At 45.6% G+C, this 22,013-nt stretch overlaps 1 protein-coding gene across 1 annotated transcript; it reads left to right on the top strand.

The window, feature by feature from the left end:
• Positions 1 to 3,452: 3,452 nt before the first annotated feature.
• Positions 3,453 to 21,431, top strand: LOC309978287 (arylsulfatase L-like; the record flags this gene model as incomplete). Its single annotated transcript, XM_082864697.1, has 10 exons — positions 3,453 to 3,475; positions 4,059 to 4,220; positions 5,511 to 5,632; positions 8,439 to 8,561; positions 10,149 to 10,572; positions 12,071 to 12,207; positions 13,308 to 13,442; positions 13,817 to 13,979; positions 16,162 to 16,283; positions 21,052 to 21,431. 10 exons carry the CDS (start codon positions 3,453 to 3,455, stop codon positions 21,429 to 21,431), a joined length of 1,791 nt encoding a protein of 596 aa, XP_082720823.1.
• Between the last annotated feature and the right edge of the window lie 582 nt (positions 21,432 to 22,013).

The raw sequence follows: 22,013 nt of genomic DNA, 5'->3' as shown, positions 1-22,013 counted from the left end.
TAAGATGCTGTGTTCATTGGTACAGAAGAATACACTCCTTCTGTGTAGCTAAGTATAGAGAGCCTATCACTGAAGAGGTAAACCAAAGATTTGATAAAACTAAACCTCGTATGACATTTCCACCATGTGCTCAAGCGGCGTATATACACTCAACTCTAACCCACCAGTAGAACAAGTATAACCAGACACATTCCCTAGAAAAGTCAGAAGAAGCCCATAATATGCTTTTTCTGGGGGGAAAAAAAAAAAGATTAAAATAGATGTAAAGAAAACAATCATATCTACTTTATACTATATTATATATTTTCATATTTTTATATATGATTATTGTGTAGTATATATTTTATATATACATGTATCTATACATACATATACATAAATGTATTTATTTCATATTTAAATACATATAAATTAAAATGTTCTTACAGACCTCCTGAGAGGTAAAGATTTGTAGCCAAAAATTGCAAAATGGAACAAACGAAAGGGTATGGCGAATGCCGATGGTATGAAACGAAAGCATTTCCAGCTTCCCCCCTCTGCTCAATTTGAGATACGCCATCCAAACTGTCTACATGTTAAAACGGGTCTAGTAGGCAAAGTCCCTGGTGTTCTGTCCTTCCATCAGAGAGTGGAGTAGTTTTATCCACAACATACATATTGTATGAGTCCAACTCCATGACATTCTGGAAAAGGTAAAATTAGGGAGACAGTAAAAGGATCAGTGGTTGCCAGGGGTTACGATGGGAAGAGGGATGAACAGGCAAAGCACAGAAGATTTTTAGGGCAGTGAAACTACTCTATATGATACTCTAATGGGCGGGGGGGGGGGGGTGTACATGGCATTGTACCTTGTCCACCCATGGGATGTATAACACCAAGAAAGAAGCCTAATGATTTGGATGATACAGAAAGCAAACAGACACAATCACCTTGCAACAGGTCACCCACCTGTACACGAGCTACCAGAAGCGAAAAAGAGGCAGCAAGCCAGGTAGCTCACACCTCACTAAGATCCTTCTTCGAAAGGAATAAGGTAAATAAACAGCCTGGGCCTTTGCACAGTCACGGTACGTCTCACCAGGCGTGATGGGAACCCTCAGCCTTGATCCCAACTGAAAGCTTCCCCGCTACAGAGGCAGTGACCACAGAGAGCCATCCAAAGAGACCTGTCTGCGGGGTTTCGCGCTGCCCAAGCCCTGTCCCAGTTGCATGCGATGGTCATCCGGCTGACCACAGGTGCACGGCCCTGTCCTTGTGCTGAGGAGGGTGCAGCCTGGGGAGCTGCGAGAAAGCACCTCAACTGCAACGGAGCTTGGAAGGAGCCACCTCTGTCCTGCAGGCAAGGGCTAATGTCCAGAGAACATGAAGCACCAGGAATGTCAGGCTAGCTCAGAAGGAGAAGGGTGGAAGCACACTGGGGCATTTCTCCTTGGAGAAGGCCCTGCGTACAGCGATCCACGCCTCTGCGCACACAGCCAGCCAGCAGCGAGTCTGCACCTTCCCAGGGGACAGCTTAGAGGGAGAGGGTGTCACTCCGAAAGGCTGGATGTCCCCAGCTCGGAAGCTCGCCCACCACGCGAGCCAACTTCTCTTCAAACAACTCATGAGCAGAGCTTCTGGGTCACTGCAAAAGCCATGCCAGGTCAAGGGCCACTGACCCCCAGAAGCCCCAAGTTGGCTTCCCTCATGTCTTCGTGGTTCCTCATGGCCACAAACAGGCTGCCAGGGACCAGCATTTTTATTACACGTAATGTTGCCCAGTCACCCATTGACATTCTACCTTTTTTGGGTTTCCAGGGAAACAGAGCTAGAAAGTTAGCCCAAGGTCTGATTCTCATGCATCAAGGGACAGGATTGCCAGTTATCTGCAGAAAGTAGCTGCTGTCACCAGACGGCTTTGTAGACAAGTAAATGCACGTGTTCTTCCCCTTTCCTATGATCGTTTTGTAGGGACAGCAGCATACTCTCTTGACTCTTTTTTTTTTTTTTTCATTTAAAATATATTGGATAGGGCTTCCCTGGTGACGCAGTGGTTGAGAGTCCGCCTGCCAATGCAGGGGACATGGGTTCATGCCCCGGCCCGGGAAGATCCCACGTGCTGCAGAGCGACTGGGCCCGTGAGCCATGGCCGCTGAGCCTGCGCCTCCGGAGCCTGTGCTCCGCAACGGGAGAGGCCACAACAGTGAGAGGCCCGCATACCGCAAAAAAAAAAAAAAAAAAAAATGGTTAAGATGGGAAATTTTGTTATGTGTGTTTACCACAATCAAAAATTTTTTTAAATATGAATTGGAGATCATTTCATATCAATATTTTATCACTTAATTTTGCATTTTCCTTTATACTCCTGCCTTCTATATCGGGAATCAGGAATCTCTGGTCTGTTTGGCAAACTCTGCCTGTTTTTGGAAATCAAGTTTAATTGGAGGACAACAAGGGCCAGTCATCTGGGTTGTCCGTGGCCATTTCCATGCTATGACGGCAGAGAGAAGTAGTAGCGACAAGACCATCTGGGCAGAAAAGCCCAAAATATTTACCATCGGCTCTTGACAAACACATGTTCTACATTCTTTTTTATTTTGGCCGCGCCTTGAGGCTTGCAGGACCTTAGTTCCCCGACCAGGGATTGAACCCCGGCCCCGGCACTGAAAGTGTGGAGTCCAAACCACTGGACCACCAGGGAATTCCCCACATTCTTTTTTTTTTTTTAAGTCACATCAGGACTCAAACGCAAAGGCAGACACCCCAAACCAGCTGGTTTTCCAGCTCGTCAGGCTGGAGCAGAATTCCAACCAGGACGGAGCCACTCCAGCTCTGCCCACAGCCTACCTCCCACATTCTGCTCCCAGATACGCTATTTGCACATTGCCTCCGTTTCACCCAAGGGCCTATCTCAAGGGCGTTCACAGCTTCCTCCAGCTGAAACACGTTCCACTGGAGCGGAACACCCACTTTGTCCAGAGCTTGTGCAAGTGAGAGCCGTGAACCACGACCTTGGTGAGGCCCCAGAATTCCAGAACCTTCAGCGGAAACGTGGCTTTGCTTCCTTGCTCCATGTATGGGATTTAAGATCCATCTGGACCAAACATGGTTCCTGGCAGCCACTCCTGGATCTAGAACACCTCGGGAACTTTCACCTACAGGGAGATACGTTTCTGTTCTGACAGAGTGCCTCAAAGCCAATCACACTCTGACCTAAGCTAGAGCTAACAAAGGCCATGTTCTCCGTTCTAAAGACAGTGTTCAGCATTCGTAAAGCTTTTTGAGTAGGGAAGAACATTCATTCCTTGATGAGTTTTTAGTAGTTAAGATGTTATTGACAGCATCAGAGAGAATCCACGTTTCCCTTCTCGTTACAGACTTACTGTCTGACTTCCTGCATTCGTTCATTTTCTGCTGCCTGTGTTAATATCCACCTCTTTATCTCTTACAGGAAATACAAGGACAGAGAGGACATGTTACATCTGGAACACTCTTGGTAAAATAGGATGATGGGCACTCGTTCATCTTCTAGGTCTGCCTCTGTGTGACTTCATGTCGCTTTCTCAGAATGCATTGAGAGTAAACTGATCTTTCTAAATTAGTAATTGATCCCTCCCCTTCTGAGGATTCACGATTAATATACACGTTGCACGCACCCTTTCCTGGGAGGTGCTCCCCGGCAGCTACAGAAAGAATTCCACCTCACTCTTTCCGATGCAGCTGTGCGTCAAGTCTTGCCATGGGGCCGGTGTCTGGTTTTCCGGGAAGCCCACGACACAAATTCCATCAGATTCAGATTTCCATCTTTATTTCATGACGCTGCTGGGGATTGGAACACCCTTGTCCTGCTGTTTATTTGCGTGCCCAGGGTGGCATCCATGAAAGGATGAGTTGTTTTTAACTTAAAAAAAAAAAAAAGCAAGAAAGAGAGAGAAAAAATTCAAATGCCTAAGAGGTGTATTCAAACTCTTCTGAAATGGGATGATAATATCAAAGTCCCCTAAAAGAGGGAACCCAACTTCCCACTTACAGAAGTAGTGTCAATCAGGTGGAAAGCAGCATGAAGCCTTGTTGGGTAGCTTGTTTTTCAGGAGCTGGCTGGCTCTGACAGTCAGTGTGCTTCTGGATTTGAAGCCCTCAGCTTGCCGCAGTCTATCTGGTTCCCGTCCGAATATCCTTCTCCTGATGGCAGACGATCTCGGCATTGGAGATGTCGGCTGCTATGGCAACGACACCATAAGGCAAGGACCAGAGAATTGCTCATCTGACACCCTGGTGCAGAGGCCACTGATATCGCATCTGACCCTCGGTCTGTGCAATTCAAACTATAACAGAATTGCACACACATCATTTCTCTGAACGCCCTTAATCCCGCCTTCTTCCCACACCTGCATGAACGCCAGCTCACACGCATCCTGTGTGTGAATAATCGCTTCGCTGTTAAGTATGATCTCCATCAGCACAGTCTCTGGTAGCACAGGCACTACCCTGAAGCTGCATCTGAGTCCCACCCTCACGTCCCACCGACAGTGCGCTGGTAGCGTGGAGTCAAATCTTCCAGTTAGGATTAGCGTGCCCGCACAGCTGTGCTTAAAATGCGTAACCAGCAAGGACCTCTGTAGAGCACAGGGGGCTCTGCTCAATCCTCTGTAACGACCTAAATGGGAAAAGAATCTGAAACAGCATAGATACACGTCTGTGGATAGCTGAGTCACTGTGCCGCACCCCTGAAACTAATGCAACATGGCTCATCAACTCCACGCTAATATAAAATAAAAAGTAAAGAAAAAAAGAAGACTGTGTGTCCCAAGTGAGAAGTCACTCTGGACTCTCACTTCTGGATCTCTTATCGTATCTGCCTCGGCGCCAGTCGTATATTGTGGAAACTTGGTAAATAATAACGCAGTGGATACTTCTTTGACGTTTCAGAAGACGTGAAGTTTTTCCACTGCCTTTTTAAAAATTACTAATTGTTATTGGACTATAGTTGCTTCACAATGGTGTGTTAGTTTCTGCAGTATAACGAAGTGAATCAGTTAGACGTATACACACAGCCACTCTTTTTTAGATTCCCTTCCCATGTAGGTCACCGCAGAGCACTGAGTAGAGTTCCCTGTGCTATACAGTAGGTTCTCATTAGTTACCTATTTTATATATAGTAGTGTGTCTATGTCCATCCCATTCTCCTAATTCATCCCACCCGCCCCGTATCCATATGTTCGTTCTCAACGTCTGTGTCTCTATTCCTGCTTTGCAAAGAAGTTCATCTGTACCATTTTTCTAGACGCCACATGGAAAAGATATGATACAGTGTTCGTTTTTCTCGTCTGGCTTGCTTCACTCTGTATTACAGTCTCTAGGTCCATCCCCAGCTCTGCAAAGCCGTTGTCTTTTGTTCGTTCCTAAGAACGCATGCATGTGTTAATTGGCGACTGGAAAGTTTTCTATTAGGTAGGATGTCACTATGCTTACGGGAAAAGCCTCTGTGTTTGTGCGCTAAGGAGTAAAGCAGTTAACGTCTCCGTCTGTAGGACTCCGAACGTTGACCGCCTTGCCGCGGATGGCGTGATGCTCACCCAGCACATCGCCGCGGCTTCCGTGTGCACGCCAAGCAGAGCCGCTTTCCTAACAGGCAGATACCCTCTCCGATCAGGTTTGTCCTTCCTTCCGTCTAATCACGCAGTGGGCAGGAACATGCTCTTTTTGACTAATCGTGTGCGGATTCTCCAGTACAGGGGGAAGAGAACGCTCTAAGTCCCCCATCAGATTGGAGTCCGTAAGAGCTATAGATAATGAGGTGACACTGGTAGAACCCGGTGCATTTGTTGTCTCCTGTGATGTGGATAACCATATAAGGCAGGCGTTGGCAAACTCTTTCTCTAAAGGGCGAGATATTAAATACTTTCATCTTTGTGGGCCATGTAGCCTGTGATACAGCTACACAACTCTACTGTTGTAGCTTGAGAGCAGCTACCGACCTTACATACATAAATGAGCATGGCTGTGTTCTGATAAAACTTTATTTATGAACACTGAAATTTAAATCTCATATAGTTTCATATGTTATGAAACATACTACTTCTTATTTTTTCCCCAACCATTAAATAAAGCGTACAAAACCATTCTCCACCTGCAGGGGTTATGCAATCAGGTGGTAGGCAACATTTGCCCCAGGGGGCATAGCTTTTCAACCCTTAGTATAACATACATAATAATCTACCCCGAGGTATATTAAGGGACCTAACAGGCGTTATCATGACTCTGGTTGTGCAAAAGTTTAAGTAACCAAATATGTTTAATCTGAAGCAGAAGAGATAGGGGTCTCCGAAGATTGTTTTCAAATCTCTGCCCGCTGCGTGGAAAAGGAATTTCTTTTGCTCTCTGTGGCCCCAAGAAAAAGATCTGAGACCTCGGAATGATTTTAAAGAGGGAAATACGTCGACAAAATATTCCTCCCCTTCCACCTCAGGGGCTCCAAAATCAGCCTCTTTTGGATTAAAAGTCATGCAGATCTTTTGTTATAAAGGTCTGGGGTTTTTGTTTGGTTGGTTTTGGGTTTTGGTTTTAGTTTTGTTTTTTGAGAGGTTTTTGGTGTGTTTTCTTTTATTTCTTTGTTTTTTTGGCTTTTTTGTTTTCTTTTGTTGTTTGTTTTTGGGGGGTTTGGGGCTTTTTGGTTTGGGGGTTTTTTCTGTTTGTTTTTCAGAGGGGTTTGGAGGGTTTTTTTCTCCCAATCTTCTATCTCCCTGGGGATTTGGGTAGAACGTAGACTAAAAGTTTGAAAGTCTGTATAATGTCCTTCTGCCCTTTGACCCTGAAGCTGACTCCTGGGAGTAGGGACAGACTTCAGACCCTATATCAGCCGGAGTTCTCCAGAGAAATAGAACCAACAAGATCTATCTATCATCTATCTATCTGTCTATCTATCTATCTATCTATCTGTCATCTATCTATCATCTATCTATCATGTATCTATCTATCTATCTTCTATCTATCATCTATCTATCCATCTATCTATCCATCTATCATCTATCTATTGTCTATCATTTATCTATCATCTATCTCTCATTTATCTATTCATCTATCATCTATCTATCCATCCATCTATCATCTATCTATCTATATATCCATCTATCATTTATCTATCATCTATCTATCTATCCATCTACCATCTATCAATCTATCAGCTATTTATTTAGGATCTACCATCTCTGTCTCCTACTCTGTAAAGAGATTTATTTTAAGGAACTGGCTAGTGTGACTGTGTGGTTGGCAAGTCCAGAATCCTCAGGGCAGGACAGCAGGCTGGAGACGCAGGTGGGATCTGGTGTTGCAGTCTTGAAGCAGAATCCCTTCTGTGTCTGGAAACCTCAGCTTTTGTGCTGGAGACCTCCAACGGACTGGATGAGGCCACCCACCTGCACGGGGGTCACCTCCTTTAGTTGAAGCCGATTGATTGCAGATGTTAACCCAATCTACACAAGACTTTCACAGCAACACCTAGACCCATGGACTAGTGTTTGCATGTCTGGGGACCGTAGCCTGGTCAAGTTGACCCATCAAAGTGACCCACAGAGACCCTCCTATATATAGTTCTCTCCAACCTGCTCAGGGAAGAATAAATCCTCGACAACATAAGCTGAAACACCCCAACTTTCTTTGTCCTGACCTAGAACTATTTGGTTTTCACTAGCCTTCATTGAACCAGACGCATTCTTGAGGTTTTGGAAAAATCTCAGAATTCTCCAATTTCCAAAGCATGATCACTGAGAACTTCATTTGCTCTTTGAACCAAGTGGATCCTCTCTGATCAGACTGAGCTGCAGTCATCAAAAAGGTCTAGGAGGCAAAGAGCATCTTCTAAATTGTTGGTTCTCAACTGCACACTGCAGAGCTTTATAAAAATATTGAACCTACATTTTTAAATGATTGGGTAGAGGTCCTGGATCTATCAGGGTCAGGATGAATTATGTCCGTGGTTCCCTACCTTTTCAGCACATGAGAGTCATTTGGGGGGACCTTTTAACCATTCCAAATTCCACCCCAGACCAACTAATATCACAGTCTCTGGGGTGATATGATAACCAGGTGTCAAGATATTCTGGAAACCCCTCCCATGATTCCAATGTGCAGACCAGTTTGAGAAGTACTGGATTCTATCAAGAGTTTGCTGAAATCATAAAATCATTTTTAATTCTGTTTTCCTTTTCATTTAATTCTCTTTTGGCTTACAACCTTGACATAGCGGGACCGTAAGTCTTCTCGCTAACATTTTCGATTAATGAATCATTTACTTTGCTGACAAAAATAAAACCCATAAGGCCAACCCACGTTGGAAGTAAATTTTCAACTGAATTTTGAATAATGGAGATTTCCACCAAATGTTCTAAGTTAAAGTGATAATAATGATGATACAAATCGATGTCTGATTGTAACATTTCTTTGAAAACGATTGATCAAAGGTATGGTGTCCAGTAATGGTTACCGGGTTCTTCAGTGGACGGGCGTATCTGGAGGACTTCCACCAAATGAAACAACTTTTGCAAAAATATTGAAAGATAAAGGCTATGCCACTGGACTCATAGGTATGGACATTTTCTAAGTATAAAGCACATTACTTTTTTTTTCACATCTTTATTAGAGTATAATTGCCTTACAATGGTGTGTTAGTTTCTGCTCTATAACAAAGTGAATCAGCTATACATATATCCCCATATCTCCTCCCTCTTGGGTCTCCCTCCCACCCTCCCTATCCCACCCCTCTAGGTGATCACAAAGCACTGAGCTGATCTCCCCGGAGCACATTACTTTTATAGGGAAGTTATAGTCAAGTAAGAAGTTTGGAAATGAAATAGTTGGGACACAGTGGGATTTCTCATTTCTTTTCTAATTTTACCAAATTACCAAAAATTTTCATCATGCTGTTTTACCCCATTTCCTGTCTAGAAATGTGACCACACAGCTTAGAACCTTCCTGTCTGCTTCCATAAAGAGCAGGCTTATCTTTCTATACGTCAACAAACCGCTTACGTCATGTGTGGAATGAATGAAAATTAGGGACGGCAGTTTCTTGAAAGGGGCTCAAGGAGTCATGATCATTATCATGTTATAGTAATAAGTTTTGCTAACGTCTCCTTTGTTGATCAGAAGAGCAAAGCTAACTCTTTAGCTCTTTGAATATAGAATCCAATAGATTCGTGGATATATCGCTCGGGAAATCACATGAGGTTTTCTGGGTGACAGACACCATTGGGCTGCTGAGAAGGTACACAGAGCGTATCAACACTCCAGCAGTGACAGCAGGGGAGCTAATCACCTTCCACTGACTGAACACGACAGGTGGGGTCTGCAAAACCTGTCACCCACCACCACCCTGATTATAATGAATTAGCAAAAGGGACGGAGAATTCTAAGGTCAGGAAATCTTTTGCTCACGCTGGCCACATCAGATGGAGTTTTCTAGAGCCGTGTGACCACTGTGTACCTTGATTACTGCTCTCCTGTAGACCCTCGCAAAGTCAGGTGGAGTCGACTGAATAAGGGTCACCAAAGATAGCAGGTCCTAACTGCTGGAACCTGCAAATATAACCTTACCTAGGGAAAAAGGGTCTTTGCAGATGTGATTCAGTGAAGGATCTTGACATGAAGAGATGATCCTGGATGATCCAGGTTTCCTTATGTACAAGGACAAGGGTCCTTTCAAGAGGGAGACAGACACATATCTGACTACAAAGAGGAGATAGTGAGACCATTGAGGCAGAGATGGGAGGGATGCGGCCACGAGCCTGGGGACGCCTGGAGCCCCCAGAAGCTGGAAGAGGCGGGAAGGACCCTCTCCTGGAGCCTCTGGAGGGAGCACGGCCCTGCCCACTTGCCTTGATTTTGGACTTGCCCTCCAGAACTGTGAGAGCATAAATTCCTGTTGTTTCAGGCCACCAAGTTATGGGACTTTGTTCCAGCAGCACAGGAAATGCTGCTACACAGGTCCTCATTCCCTTGAAGTGACCTGGCCAGGCTGTGGTACAAACAACAGCAAACACTACCCCGCCTCCTCTACATCCCCACCTCATCCCACCACCCAGCAGAGAGCCTAGAACTTGGCAAGCACACCATACCCACGCCCCCAGGGATGGTCGGACCGTTGTCACGCGTGCGTACTTCTTGCTTTTCAGGAAAATGGCATCTGGGTCTCAACTGTGAATCCTCCGATGATTACTGCCACCACCCGCTCAGCCATGGCTTTGACCATTTCTACGGAATGCCGTTTTCCATGATGGGAGACTGTGAGCCCGGGGAAGTGTCTGAAAAGCGCGCAGGCTTGGAGCATAAACTCAACGTCTGCTCGCATGTCATGGCGTTGGCCGCCTTTACACTCACCGCTGGGAAACTCACTCGCCTGGTAGCGGGCTCCTGGACTCTGGTCATCTGCTCAGCCATTGTGGCCCTGCTGTGCCTCACGACCTCCTATTTCATGGGTGCCCTGATTGTTCACGCCGACTGCTTTCTGATGCGAAATCACGCCATCACCGAGCAGCCCATGTCCCTTCAAAGGACGACGGCTCTTATGCTCAAGGAGGTCTCATCCTTTGTCAAAAGGTGAGTATCAAAGGTGGCTTCAGGATGAAAATGAATTCGGAATCTGCTTCTTCTGGAATGGGTACTGGCGTGGTGAAACGGTCCCAGCTCAGAAAGACATTTTTTTGGTAAAATGGGGCATGAATGATGTTCCCTGGAACTCAACTGGGTCCGTTCAAACAACGGACCAGTCAGTTGAAATTTGCTGCTGTTCCTTCTTATTTTAGAGCCAGACCAGGGAATTCCCTGGGGGTCCAGTGGTTAGGACTCTGAGCTCGTGCTGCAGGGGGCACGGGTTCTATCCCTGGTCTGCAAGCCACGTGGCATGGCTAAAAAAAAAAAAAAGAGCCAGTTCAATTCTTTGAGCACCCCTGGTTACCACAGGGGTGGTATTTAATGAACATACGAAACTGAATCACCTGTAGGTTTTGCAATAAATGCTAAGTATTTTTAAAGCTCTACCATCAGGACCAAGCGGTCCTGTGGCTAACTTCAGCCTGGATGTAAATGTGAGTGACAGTGACAAAGAGACTTACCAGGCCAGACCAGGAGGGACACAATGAAAAGCTACACCAAACGGAGGCCACTTCGTGCTCCCCAAAGGGGTTCCAGTAAAGTGGGTGACTCCATGGAACCCCAACTTACCTGGGTGGTGATCATGTTCCGGAATATTCTTAGAGAGCTTTTGATGGAATTGCCAAATCTGGGTCAGGTGTGAAGCGAATACTTGGCTTTCAAATTAGAACAAACTAACCTGATGTGTCCTTATTAAGTCTAAGAGCTTCACCTTTGCTTCTGTCCTTTAAGGGTGTAGATTAGACCATAAAGATCAGGTGAAGACAGGGGAAGGTGAGGAATTGTCTAGATTGGGGAGAATCAACTTGAGGTTAATAACCCCATATACATCATTTTGAAAGTGGGTTTTTTCATGACTGTTCCACACCCTAAACTTCATTGCATAAGAGCAGTTGTAAAGAAAACTGAATGTGCAAATCACTTATTCTTTCAGCTAAGTTGGAAATCGAAAAATATACCGAAATAACAATAAAATAAAAGTCAGACCAGATGGCATCCTGGTACTCTATTTTACTTTCAGTCATCCGAAGTCCATAGGGTTAGAAAACGATAATCAGGAAGAAAAAGACGTATAAAATCGGTGTGGAGGGACTTCCCTGGCGGTCCAGTGGTTAGGACTCTGCGCTTCCACTGCAGGGGGCACGGGTTCGATACCTGGTCGGGAAGCTGAGATCCCACATGCCGTGGCACGGCCAAAAAATAAAAAAATTCGTGTGGACTTTTCAAAAGACTTTAGAAGGAAGAAAGTCATCACGCTGAAGATTCTCAGACACAGGAACGTCGCGCCGTGGAACAGATCTCCGCAGTTGCTGCTGGTGGGTACAGCAGCACAGTCGTGTATCTGAGTAAGGACGTGACAATGGAAATTTGTATTTAGCATCTGTGGGAGCTCAAGCTCAGGTTGACCAAAAAATAACTCCCATCACATCGTATCTACTTTCAGAAACAAGCAAGGACCTTTCCTCCTCTTCGTGTCCTTTCTACATGTCCACACCCCTCTCATCACTACCGAGAACTTCCGAGGGAGGAGTCCCCATGGGCTGTACGGGGACAACACAGAAGAGATGGATTGGATGGTGGGTAGGTACCTTTTCCAGATGAGAAAGTGATGGTTCCTCGTCCAGAAACTGCAGGAGGGAAGGATGTAAAGAATGAGAGGACCAGGGCTTCCCTGGTGGCGCAGTGGTTGAGAGTCCGCCTGCCGATGCAGGGGACACAGGTTCGTGCCCCGGTTCGGGAAGATCCCACATGCCGCGGAGCGGCTGGGCCCGTGAGCCATGGCCGCTGAGCCTGCGCGTCCGGAACCTGTGCTCCGCAACGGGAGGGACCGCAACAGTGAGGGGCCCGCGTACCTCAAAAAAAAAAAAATGCAGACCTGGTCAGACTGTATAAAAAAGCAACACCCAAACACCAAAGAAGTACACTCGTTTTTTAAAATCTGTAACTTTTCACCAACCACCTTCCCCCATTTTTCCCCACCCCTCACCCTCACCTGCAGTAGCCACCAATCTGTTTTCTCTTTCTGTAGGTGTGGCTTTTTGGATCCCACATATAAGTGAGATCACACGGTATTTGTCTTTCTCTGTCTGACATACTGCACCGAGCATAATGCCCTCAGGGTCCATGCATGTCGCCGCAAGTGGCAGGATTTCCTCCTTTCTCAAGGCTGGATAATAGTCCGTTGAACGTATACAACACATTTTCTTTATTCATTCATCCATCGATGGACACTCAGGTTGCTTCCATGTATTGGCTATCGTAAATACTGCTGCTATGAACATGGGGGTACAGATATTTTTTATGTGACTCTAAGAAACTTAGAACTGCCACTGAAAACTATTCTTCATCCATGTACAAATGCCTTTGTCACCGTCCTTCCTAGACCATCCTGTTCCCTATTTTTCTCTGTAATCTTCTTTTGCCTCATTTGTAAGGGTTCACGACGTTGTCCTATGCAGCAGGTACACTTGTAGCTTTCCTGAAACTTTTTGGAAACAGGATGGGGCACATACAAAGACATATGTCAATCTTAGATCAAAGATGCTTAGAATAGCACAATTATATTACTGCTGACTCCCATTATGCTTTAACGCTGAAGACTCATTTTAAGGAAGCGTTCCAAAAATCTGGTGTAAGAGTTTCTTCTATTTTGACTGGCACACACCCATCTATTCTTGCAGGGCAGATCCTTGATACCTTGGACACAGAAGGTTTGACCAATAGTACCCTCGTTTATTTTACGTCGGACCATGGGGGATCCTTAGAGGCTCAGTTTGGAAACCATCAATATGGTGGCTGGAATGGGATATATAAAGGTAAGGGTGAGACATTCCCAGATCCATGTGTACTGTCTTCATCTCTTCCCAATAATTCCCAACGCTTTCTCTGGAATGGGAGTTTACAAAGCAAAGTCACAAAAACCAAAGGAACCCAAATGATCGTTGTGGTCAACGGAATAATGTCCCCAAAGATATCCATGTCCTGACCCCCGTGTGGTGGAAAACCAACACCCAGAATAATAAATAAAACAAAATCTATGCTCTGCCAGGGAGGAACTAAATGTCATCATGTAATTAAAGAGGGAGGGAGAGAAAGAGAGATTTAAAACAGATGGAAAGGTTAAATCACCCAGGTAAGCAACCACTTTGGATTTTCAATCACATTCTTTCCTGTTCATGTTTAAACACAGGTGGCAAAGGCATGGGCGGCTGGGAAGGTGGGATCCGGGTCCCAGGGATACTCCGGTGGCCCGGGGTGCTGCCCGCTGGCCGCCTGATCCACGAGCCCACCAGCCTGATGGATGTCTTCCCCACCGTGGTCCAGCTGGGGGGTGGCCAGGTGCCCCATGACAGGTACAGAGCAGCCCAAAGAAGGTAGTTGCGTTTTGTGTAGAGCCAACATGTATGTCAAACATCACTGTCACTTTTGTTTGGCATAAAACATCCGTGAGATCAGTATCGGGAAAAACGCTCATCATTCTCTGCTGGGATCCAACGTCTGCTTCATTTTATGCACAAAATGTCCTTCTCTTCTCAGTCTTAAGTGGAGCCATTTGATTATAAGGACGATGGTCACTGAAACGCATCAATGAATTTACTAACGATTCATCACAAGAGATTCCTTTTGATGTAGTGTGGTAGGGACTTTTCATGATCCCAGTTTTTCTTATTTTATTTATTTATTTATTATTTTATTTATTTTTTTTTGGCTGTGTTGGGTCTTCGTTGCTGCGCGCAGGCTTTCTCTAGTTGTGGCCGGCGGGGGCTACTCTTCATTGCGGTGCGCGGGCTTCTCATTGCGGTGGCTTCTCTTGTCGCAGAGCACGGGCTCTAGGCACGTGGGCTCAGCAGTTGTGGCTCGCGGGCTCAGTAGTTGTGGCTCGTGGGCTTAGTTGCTCCACGGCACGTGGGATCTTCCTGGACCAGGGCTCGAACCCGTGGCTCCTGCACTGGCAGGCGGATTCTTAACCACTGCACCACCAGGGAAGCCCGATTCCAGTTTTTCTTCCTTTAAAAATTATAGAAAATTTGGGAGGAATAGAAAGAAAATAAAATTATTTCATAAACTTGACAAGGTAGAGATGAATACATAATTAAGTTATATGATACCTATGTACTATATATATTTATATATATTATATATTTATATTTTATATATTTGTATAAAATATTCAGTATATATAGAGAGATATATATGTACATATCTATATATATTTAGACACTTTATGCACGGACAAAAATTTTAATGGCTTTACAGTATTCTTTCAACTAACCTCTTACAGGTGGACTTCAGCCGTGTTCATTTTGAAAAAAATCTGGCTTTGCCATTTTACTGCCTGTCATAATTACCTTCTTAGTAAAAATCCCTGGAAGTTGAATTCCTGGGTCAAAGTGTGTGGCCATTTACTAAATCTCTTGATACATTTTGTCAAATTGTTCCCTAGGAATTGCTACTGGCTGTATGTGAGAGCATCTGTTTTTAAAATAATAGAACTAAAATCAATTTAATTTATACATGTAATTTATTTATTATATAAACGACACATACAGTATGTGTGTATGCACATATACATATATGTGTGTTATCCTTTCCACTGCTTTATCAGCAGAGATGTTGAATATTACATTCTCCTCTTTTCTCTTCTCTTACATTGAATATCATGTCTCTGGTTGATTTTTTTTTCCTCCTAATTGGCTGCTAATTTTTAACATTAATTTATAATATCTCATTTGTTTTAAAAATAAAAATTTGTCCATCATGTATATCACAAATGTATTTTGCTAGAAGATAAAATCCAGCCATATATTGTTGCTTGGTTTTATTTATATATACATTTATATATATTTATACACACACATATGTAAACATATGTGTGTATGTGTATATGAATACACGTTTGGAAATGAAATGATATATATTGTGTATATTCATGGTGTATATATATATATGTGCTATATGTATGGTGTATGCATATATTTTATGTATATATGGTGGGTATATATATCACATATCTATGGTATATGTATGTGGTATGTGTATATGTATAGATATTGTATATACAGTATATATAATATATAGTGTATATATTGAATATATAATACATATATTGTGTATATATTATATATTGCATATATAGTGTATATATGTCTATTTGTATATAATGTATATATTTTTATATAATGATGTATATTGCATATATACACTACATATGCATATAGATTTCTTTTATTATATATATTTATGAAATGATTCCAGGTCTTGTTGAAGAATGCCGCATGTTCTATAACGACTTAAAGCTCAAATCCATATAGAACCAAGCAGGTGTTTCCATTTTGTTCAGCTCTTTGTGCTTCAGAATAAGGCTGGGGGGACCATTACTTCAGCCAAGCAAGCTGGACCCTCCAACATCTTTTAGCCGAAGGCGCTGTGTGCAGGCGGATGGGGTGCTGACTGCCCCGGGGCGGCCCTGGGCTTGTTAAGGCCACGCCCACCTTCCAGCAGCCCCGCCCTGAGTCCCTGTGCTCCTGCCTGTAGGGTGATTGACGGCCGGGACCTGCTGCCCTTGCTCCTGGGGACAGCCCAGCACTCGGAGCACGAGTTCCTGATGCATTACTGCGAGAGCTTCCTGCACGCAGCCCGGTGGCACCAACGGAACAGTGAGTAGCCTGCCTGAAGGAGTCATGTCTTGGCCTCCGTTCGCATTTTCTGCTTCTTTGTGGCTTTTGCATGTCCACGCGAGCTCCTTTATTTCCTTCTTGGCGGTATTTTTCTTCTGATGCCGGCAACATCCTTTCACTGTCGATCATCCCGTGGTGATCGGAAGGGAATTCTCTGGTCTATGGCTTTCCCGTCCCCCAGCCCCATGAGGTGAGGTGCAACTTTTATCATCACACACACACACACTTGTACACACACAGGTGTTCCAACCTGATTCTAACCTTTCCAGTCTGTCCTCTTAATCTATATTTGCTTTCCACGTGTCTTAACTTCATGACACCATCTCATACCTGTTAGATTAATGATAACTTTGTAAAACAAGCAGTAACATGTTTAGTGAATAATTTTTGCATCTCAAACTTTTCTGGGCTGTTGTGGCCCAACAGTCCTTTCAAAAGAATTGTAAAATCATTTGCAACTATTTTTTTTTAATCCCACAGGAATATCAATATCCATTGTCTTCAACGTATAAATGATTTTGGGGGGGAAGTGGTATCTTTACAATATCAAGTGTTCCCAAACTGAGGCATGTTATGTCTCCGCACTTCTTATTGAAAAGCTATTCGTTTTACCAAGCACTTTACTCCCTTACCAAGTCATTTCATTGTATTTTAATTGCTTCCGTATTTATAGCTGGATTCTCCATCATCGTCTGCCTGGAGTTGCTTGAGGTTTTCTGTTTCCATGAATCTTTTTAAATCCAGCTCTTGGATTTACTAAACAACTGTATTTTTAAGTTTTCTAACTGCTTGAGTTCTGCCTCTGCCTTGGTCTGTGGTAACAGACTTTCAGCTATTTGAGTTTCTTCTCTTTTCTTCATTTCTGTTTCCCTCTCTATTATTCTGCATTTTGCCCTGACATTTTCTCCCTTTTTTGTGGATTTGCCTTAAGGACTTGGTTTTCTTCCAGGGTTTGGGAAGGCCTATAGCCCTCTGGCAATTCAACTCACTCTTTTTTCTTTATGCCTCAAAACCATTCTCTGGACATGTCCAGTTGTCTGAAACAAGAATAAAAGAATACCTTTTGGAATCCCCCTTATTTGAGGAAGTTACCAATAGATTTTTAAAAAATCTCCCTCCTTTTCCTGTCCATCCTTTCCAGTAGTATCATCATCTGGGATGATTTTTATTGCTACATTTTTGGGTTTTTAAGAATTTCATAACATAGATTTCCTCTTTTAAGATTAAAAAAAAAAAACTTTCATTCAGGGACTTCCCTGGAAGTCCAGTGGTTAAGACTCCGTGCTTCCACTGCAGAGGGGGACGGGTTCAATCCCTGGTTGGGGAACTCAGATCCTGCATACCATGGGACGTGGCAAAAAAAACCCAAAACCTTTCATTCAATTACCTAGCACAATCTACAACTATTTATGCTTACGGATAATTTTTATTGCTACATTTTTGCCTTTTTAAACTTACATACTATAGATTTCCCCTTTTACGATTTTTTAGAAAACTTTCATTCAATTGCACAGTTCAGTCTACCAGCATTTATGCTTAGGGATGATTTCTATTGCTACGCTTTTGATTTTTTAAAGTCACATATTATAGATTTCCCTTTTTAAGGGTTTTTTTAAACTTTCCTTCAGTTCCATAGCCCAACCTTCAAGCACTGCTGTGAGTGGCACCGATAGCTGGGATCAACGTTCATCCTCTTTTCCTTTACCCCGTGGCTGCCCCATTACCGAACCTCTCTTCTCTCAGTTATTGGGCAAATATCTCGATTTTTTTTTTTTTCAAGGTAGATAGGGAGTGTGTTCTTACTTTCTTTTTTTTTTTTTTTAACTTTTTGTTTTTCGGCCGTGCCACGCGCCATGTGGGATCTTAGTTCCCCAACCAGGGATCGAACCCACGCCCCCTGAATTGGGACCGTGGAGCCCTAACCACTGGACCGCCAGGGAAGTCCCCTGTTCCTACTTGCCATGTCTCTTCGACGGCCCCCTCACCGGCCTCCCCAGGTCCCCTCTTCATCCCACTCCCATTGTCCACTTAGCCCTCCATGAAAACCTTTCCAGGACCACCCACCATACCGATTCCTCCCTGTGACATGAGCCAGCCCCTCCCCTTCTCTGGGGCAAGAGCTCGGACCCTAGGAGCCCCCAGTCACCAAGCTGCAGCAGAACCATGCCCTGTGATTCTAGAACCTGCAGTTACTGCCTCAGGGCCTTTGCACCACCCGTCCCTGCCATGGAGAACATGCTCAGGAGGCGGACCATCCTCCGTTCCTGACCTTCACGTCCCGCATCCACTATGACCCCACCCCGCACCTTGCACACACACACACCTCCACGTCCGCCTTCCATCACCTGGACCGCTTGTATTTTCTTCCAGGCATCCGGCACTCTTGGCAATCTTCTCATTTCTGGTGTCTATTTACCGCTCTCTGGCCTGAGTCCCCTCCCTACGACTCTGTCTGTCTTCTCTCTGTACTCATCCTGAACGATGAAAACAATCACGGACATTGAACGAGTGTCCGTCCGATGCCGATGAACTCATTTTACTCTGAAAACCCCAGCAGATGACAATTCCTGTCCCCAGTTCACAGGTGAGAAAACTGACACTTGTTAAGACAACAGGTCGCAGGGCTTCCCTGGGCGTCCTTTGGTTAAAGCTCTGCGCTCCCAATGCAGGGGGCTCGGAGTTCCATCCCTGGTCAGGGAACTAGACCCCACGTGCCACAGCTAAGACCCAGCGCAGCCAAATAAGTAAATAAATATATAAAAAAAAAAAACCCAAAAAAGACAGCAGGTCACCATAAATGCTTCGAAGGGAACAGAAGCCAATGTTCCCATAAAAATACCAAACCACAGCGGTGCTAGCCTGGGAACCAGGGCTCGCGCAGGGAAATCTGGTGGCTGTGGGGACGAAGGGAACGGGATGCCTGTCTGACCACAGGTCTTGGTTGCCCACACTTGCTGGCTGCATGGGAACCCCTGGCCTCATTCTCACTCTCCTGTCCAGGTCCCAGGAGCAGCCCCAGCCCTGCCCCGTCTCCCTCCCTGGTCCTCCTACACCAAGATCCAAGGGAGCCCTCCCGCCTGGTCCTGGAAGAGGCACGGCCACCAGAGTCCCGCTCACTGCCCTCTGGTTACACGTGTGGCTTCCCCAGACTTGCTGCCCTGCGAGGATGCGGGGGGATGCCAGAGGGAGAGTGGGGGCCTCCTTCCCCGCGCAGCAGGAAGCCGCAGGGCTCAGGCTGTGCAGTCCTGGGTCTGACCCACGGCGGGGGGCAGTGCTGGTGTGAGGACAGCCTCAGTCTCTCCTTCCGTTTGGTCAAAATCGCTTCCTGAGGCTGAGCTAGGTCTGGTGCCAGCTGACCTCTAGGTAGTAAGTCTTCTCAGACGCTGGAGGATGTCTCACAGGTGCACGCCACTCTCTCCCTCCCTTCTTTCCTTCCTCCTTCCTTCCTTCCCTCCTTCCCTCCTTCCTTCCTTCCCTCCTTCCTCCCCTCCTTCCCTCCTTCCTTCCTTCCCTCCTTCCTCCCCTCCTTCCTTCCTTCCCTCCTTCCTCCCCTCCTTCCTTCCTTCCCTCCTTCCTCCCCTCCTTCCTCCCCTCCTTCCCTCCTTCCTTCCTTCCCTCCTTCCTCCCCTCCTTCCTCCCCTCCTTCCCTCCTTCCTTCCTTCCCTCCTTTCCTCCTTCCTTCCCTCCTTCCCTCCTTCCCTCCTTCCTTCCTTCCTTCCTTCCCTCCTTTTCTTGGTGGAACCTTCACAGCTAGAGAGAAGCTCAGGAAAAACATCACTGAGAATTCACTTAGGAAACCACCGTCCAGACAAGTAATTCATTCCTTTTTGTAAACAGCTCTGTGGCGCTCTCCCTCACCATCTTAGCTCCGGCTGCCATAACAAAAGACCACAGAGCAGGGAGCTTAAAATAATGCACACTTATTTCTCACAGTTCTAGAGGCTGGAAGTATGAGATCAAGGTGCCAGCACGGTCTGGTTCTAGGGAGGACTCTCTTCTGGGTCAGATTCGGCCACCTTCTCCCTGTGTCCTAATGTTGGGGAGAGAGAGCTCTGGCCTCTTTCTCTTCTTATAAGGACACAAATCCCATCCCGGGGGCCCCACCTTCACAACATCGTCTAACCCTGATCACCTCCCAAGGCTCTATCTCTCAATCCCATCACGTTGGAGCTCAAGGCTTCCACAATGAATCTGGGGTTGAAGGGGTGGAGGACACACAAACATTCAGTCCATGATATTCACGTCACCATAAAATTCACCCTTTTCGACTGTAAAAATTGAGTGACATTTAGCACTTCACAGTGGGTGCAAACCTCACCGTCATCTAGCTCTGTAACATTTTCATCACCTCCACAGTGAAACTCCAAACCCATTAAATACTCACTCCCCAATCCCCCTCCCCCAGCCCCTGGTAACCATGAATCCACTTTCTATCTCTGTGGATTTGCCTGCTCTGGACGCTTCCTATAAACGGATCACACACTGTGTGTCCTTCTGTGTCTGGCTTCTTTCTCTGAGCAACGTGTGTTCAAGGTCCATCCACGTGGCAGCCTGTGTCAGAGCTTCACTCCTTTTCATGGCTGTGTGATATTCCACTGTGTGGATGGCCCCCATGCTGTGTATCCATCCATCACTTGATGGACACCTGGGCTGCTTCCAGCCCCTGGCACTTGTGAATCGCCCAGCTCTCCAGCAATGTGTCCTCTGTCTCCATGCCAACCCTCCCCAATTCTTGCCCTTCCTCCAGGAGGGGCAGTGTGGAAAGTCCACTACGTGACCCCAGTGTTCCACCCAGCCGGAGCCAGTGCCTGCTACGGGAGAGGGGTCTGCCCATGCTCTGGGGACAAAGTAGCCCATCATGACCCACCGTTGCTGTTTGACCTCTCGAGAGACCCTTCCGAGGCCCACGCCCTCACGCCAGACACGGAGTCCTCATTCCATCAGGTGATGGAGAGAATCACAAAGGCCGTGGAGGACCATCGCCGGACGCTCAGCCCGGTTCCACTGCAGCTGGACATGCCGGACAACCTCTGGAAGCCGTGGCTCCAGCCCTGCTGTGGTCGGTTCCCCCTCTGCTGGTGCGATCGGGAAGCTGACCCACAAGAGCCGACCGCCCAGGAAAACTAGGTCCCTGCTCCCTAGAGATCTCCTTTGGGGTCAAAATAAAATGGCCTGAAGACAAGCTGTCTGCTTGTGTGGGGCTGAATCCTTTCACCAACTCTAAAGACAAAGTGTTACCGAATTCAGGTTCAGCTTCTCACCGCTCAGGAACACAATACTAAATTGGTACAAACGAACTTATGTACAAAACAGAAAGAGAGTCACAGACATAGAAAACAATCATATTGTTACGAGCGGGCAAAGGGGGTGGAGGGATAAATGGGGAGATTGGGATCAACATATACACATGACTATATATAAAATAGAAAACTAATAAAGATCTGCTGTACAGCACAGGGAACTCTACTCAATACACTGTAATAACCTATATGGGAAAAGAATCTGAAAAAGGGTGGATATATGTATATGTATAACTGACTCACTTTGCTGTACACCTGAAACTAACACATTGTAAATTAACTATACTCCAATTTAAAAAATAAAGTTATTTAAAACAAAGAATCAGGGCTTCCCTGGTGGCGCAGTGGTTGAGATTCCGCCCGCCAATACGGGGGACACGGTGCGCCCCGGTCCGGGAAGATCCCACAT

The sequence above is a fragment of the Leucopleurus acutus genome (assembly GCF_964270905.1).
Source record: "Leucopleurus acutus genome assembly, chromosome: X".
NCBI classification, from domain to species: Eukaryota; Metazoa; Chordata; class Mammalia; order Artiodactyla; family Delphinidae; genus Leucopleurus; species Leucopleurus acutus.
The sequence above is the reverse complement of the archived record's forward strand: the minus strand, read 5'-3'. Positions and strand labels throughout refer to the sequence as shown.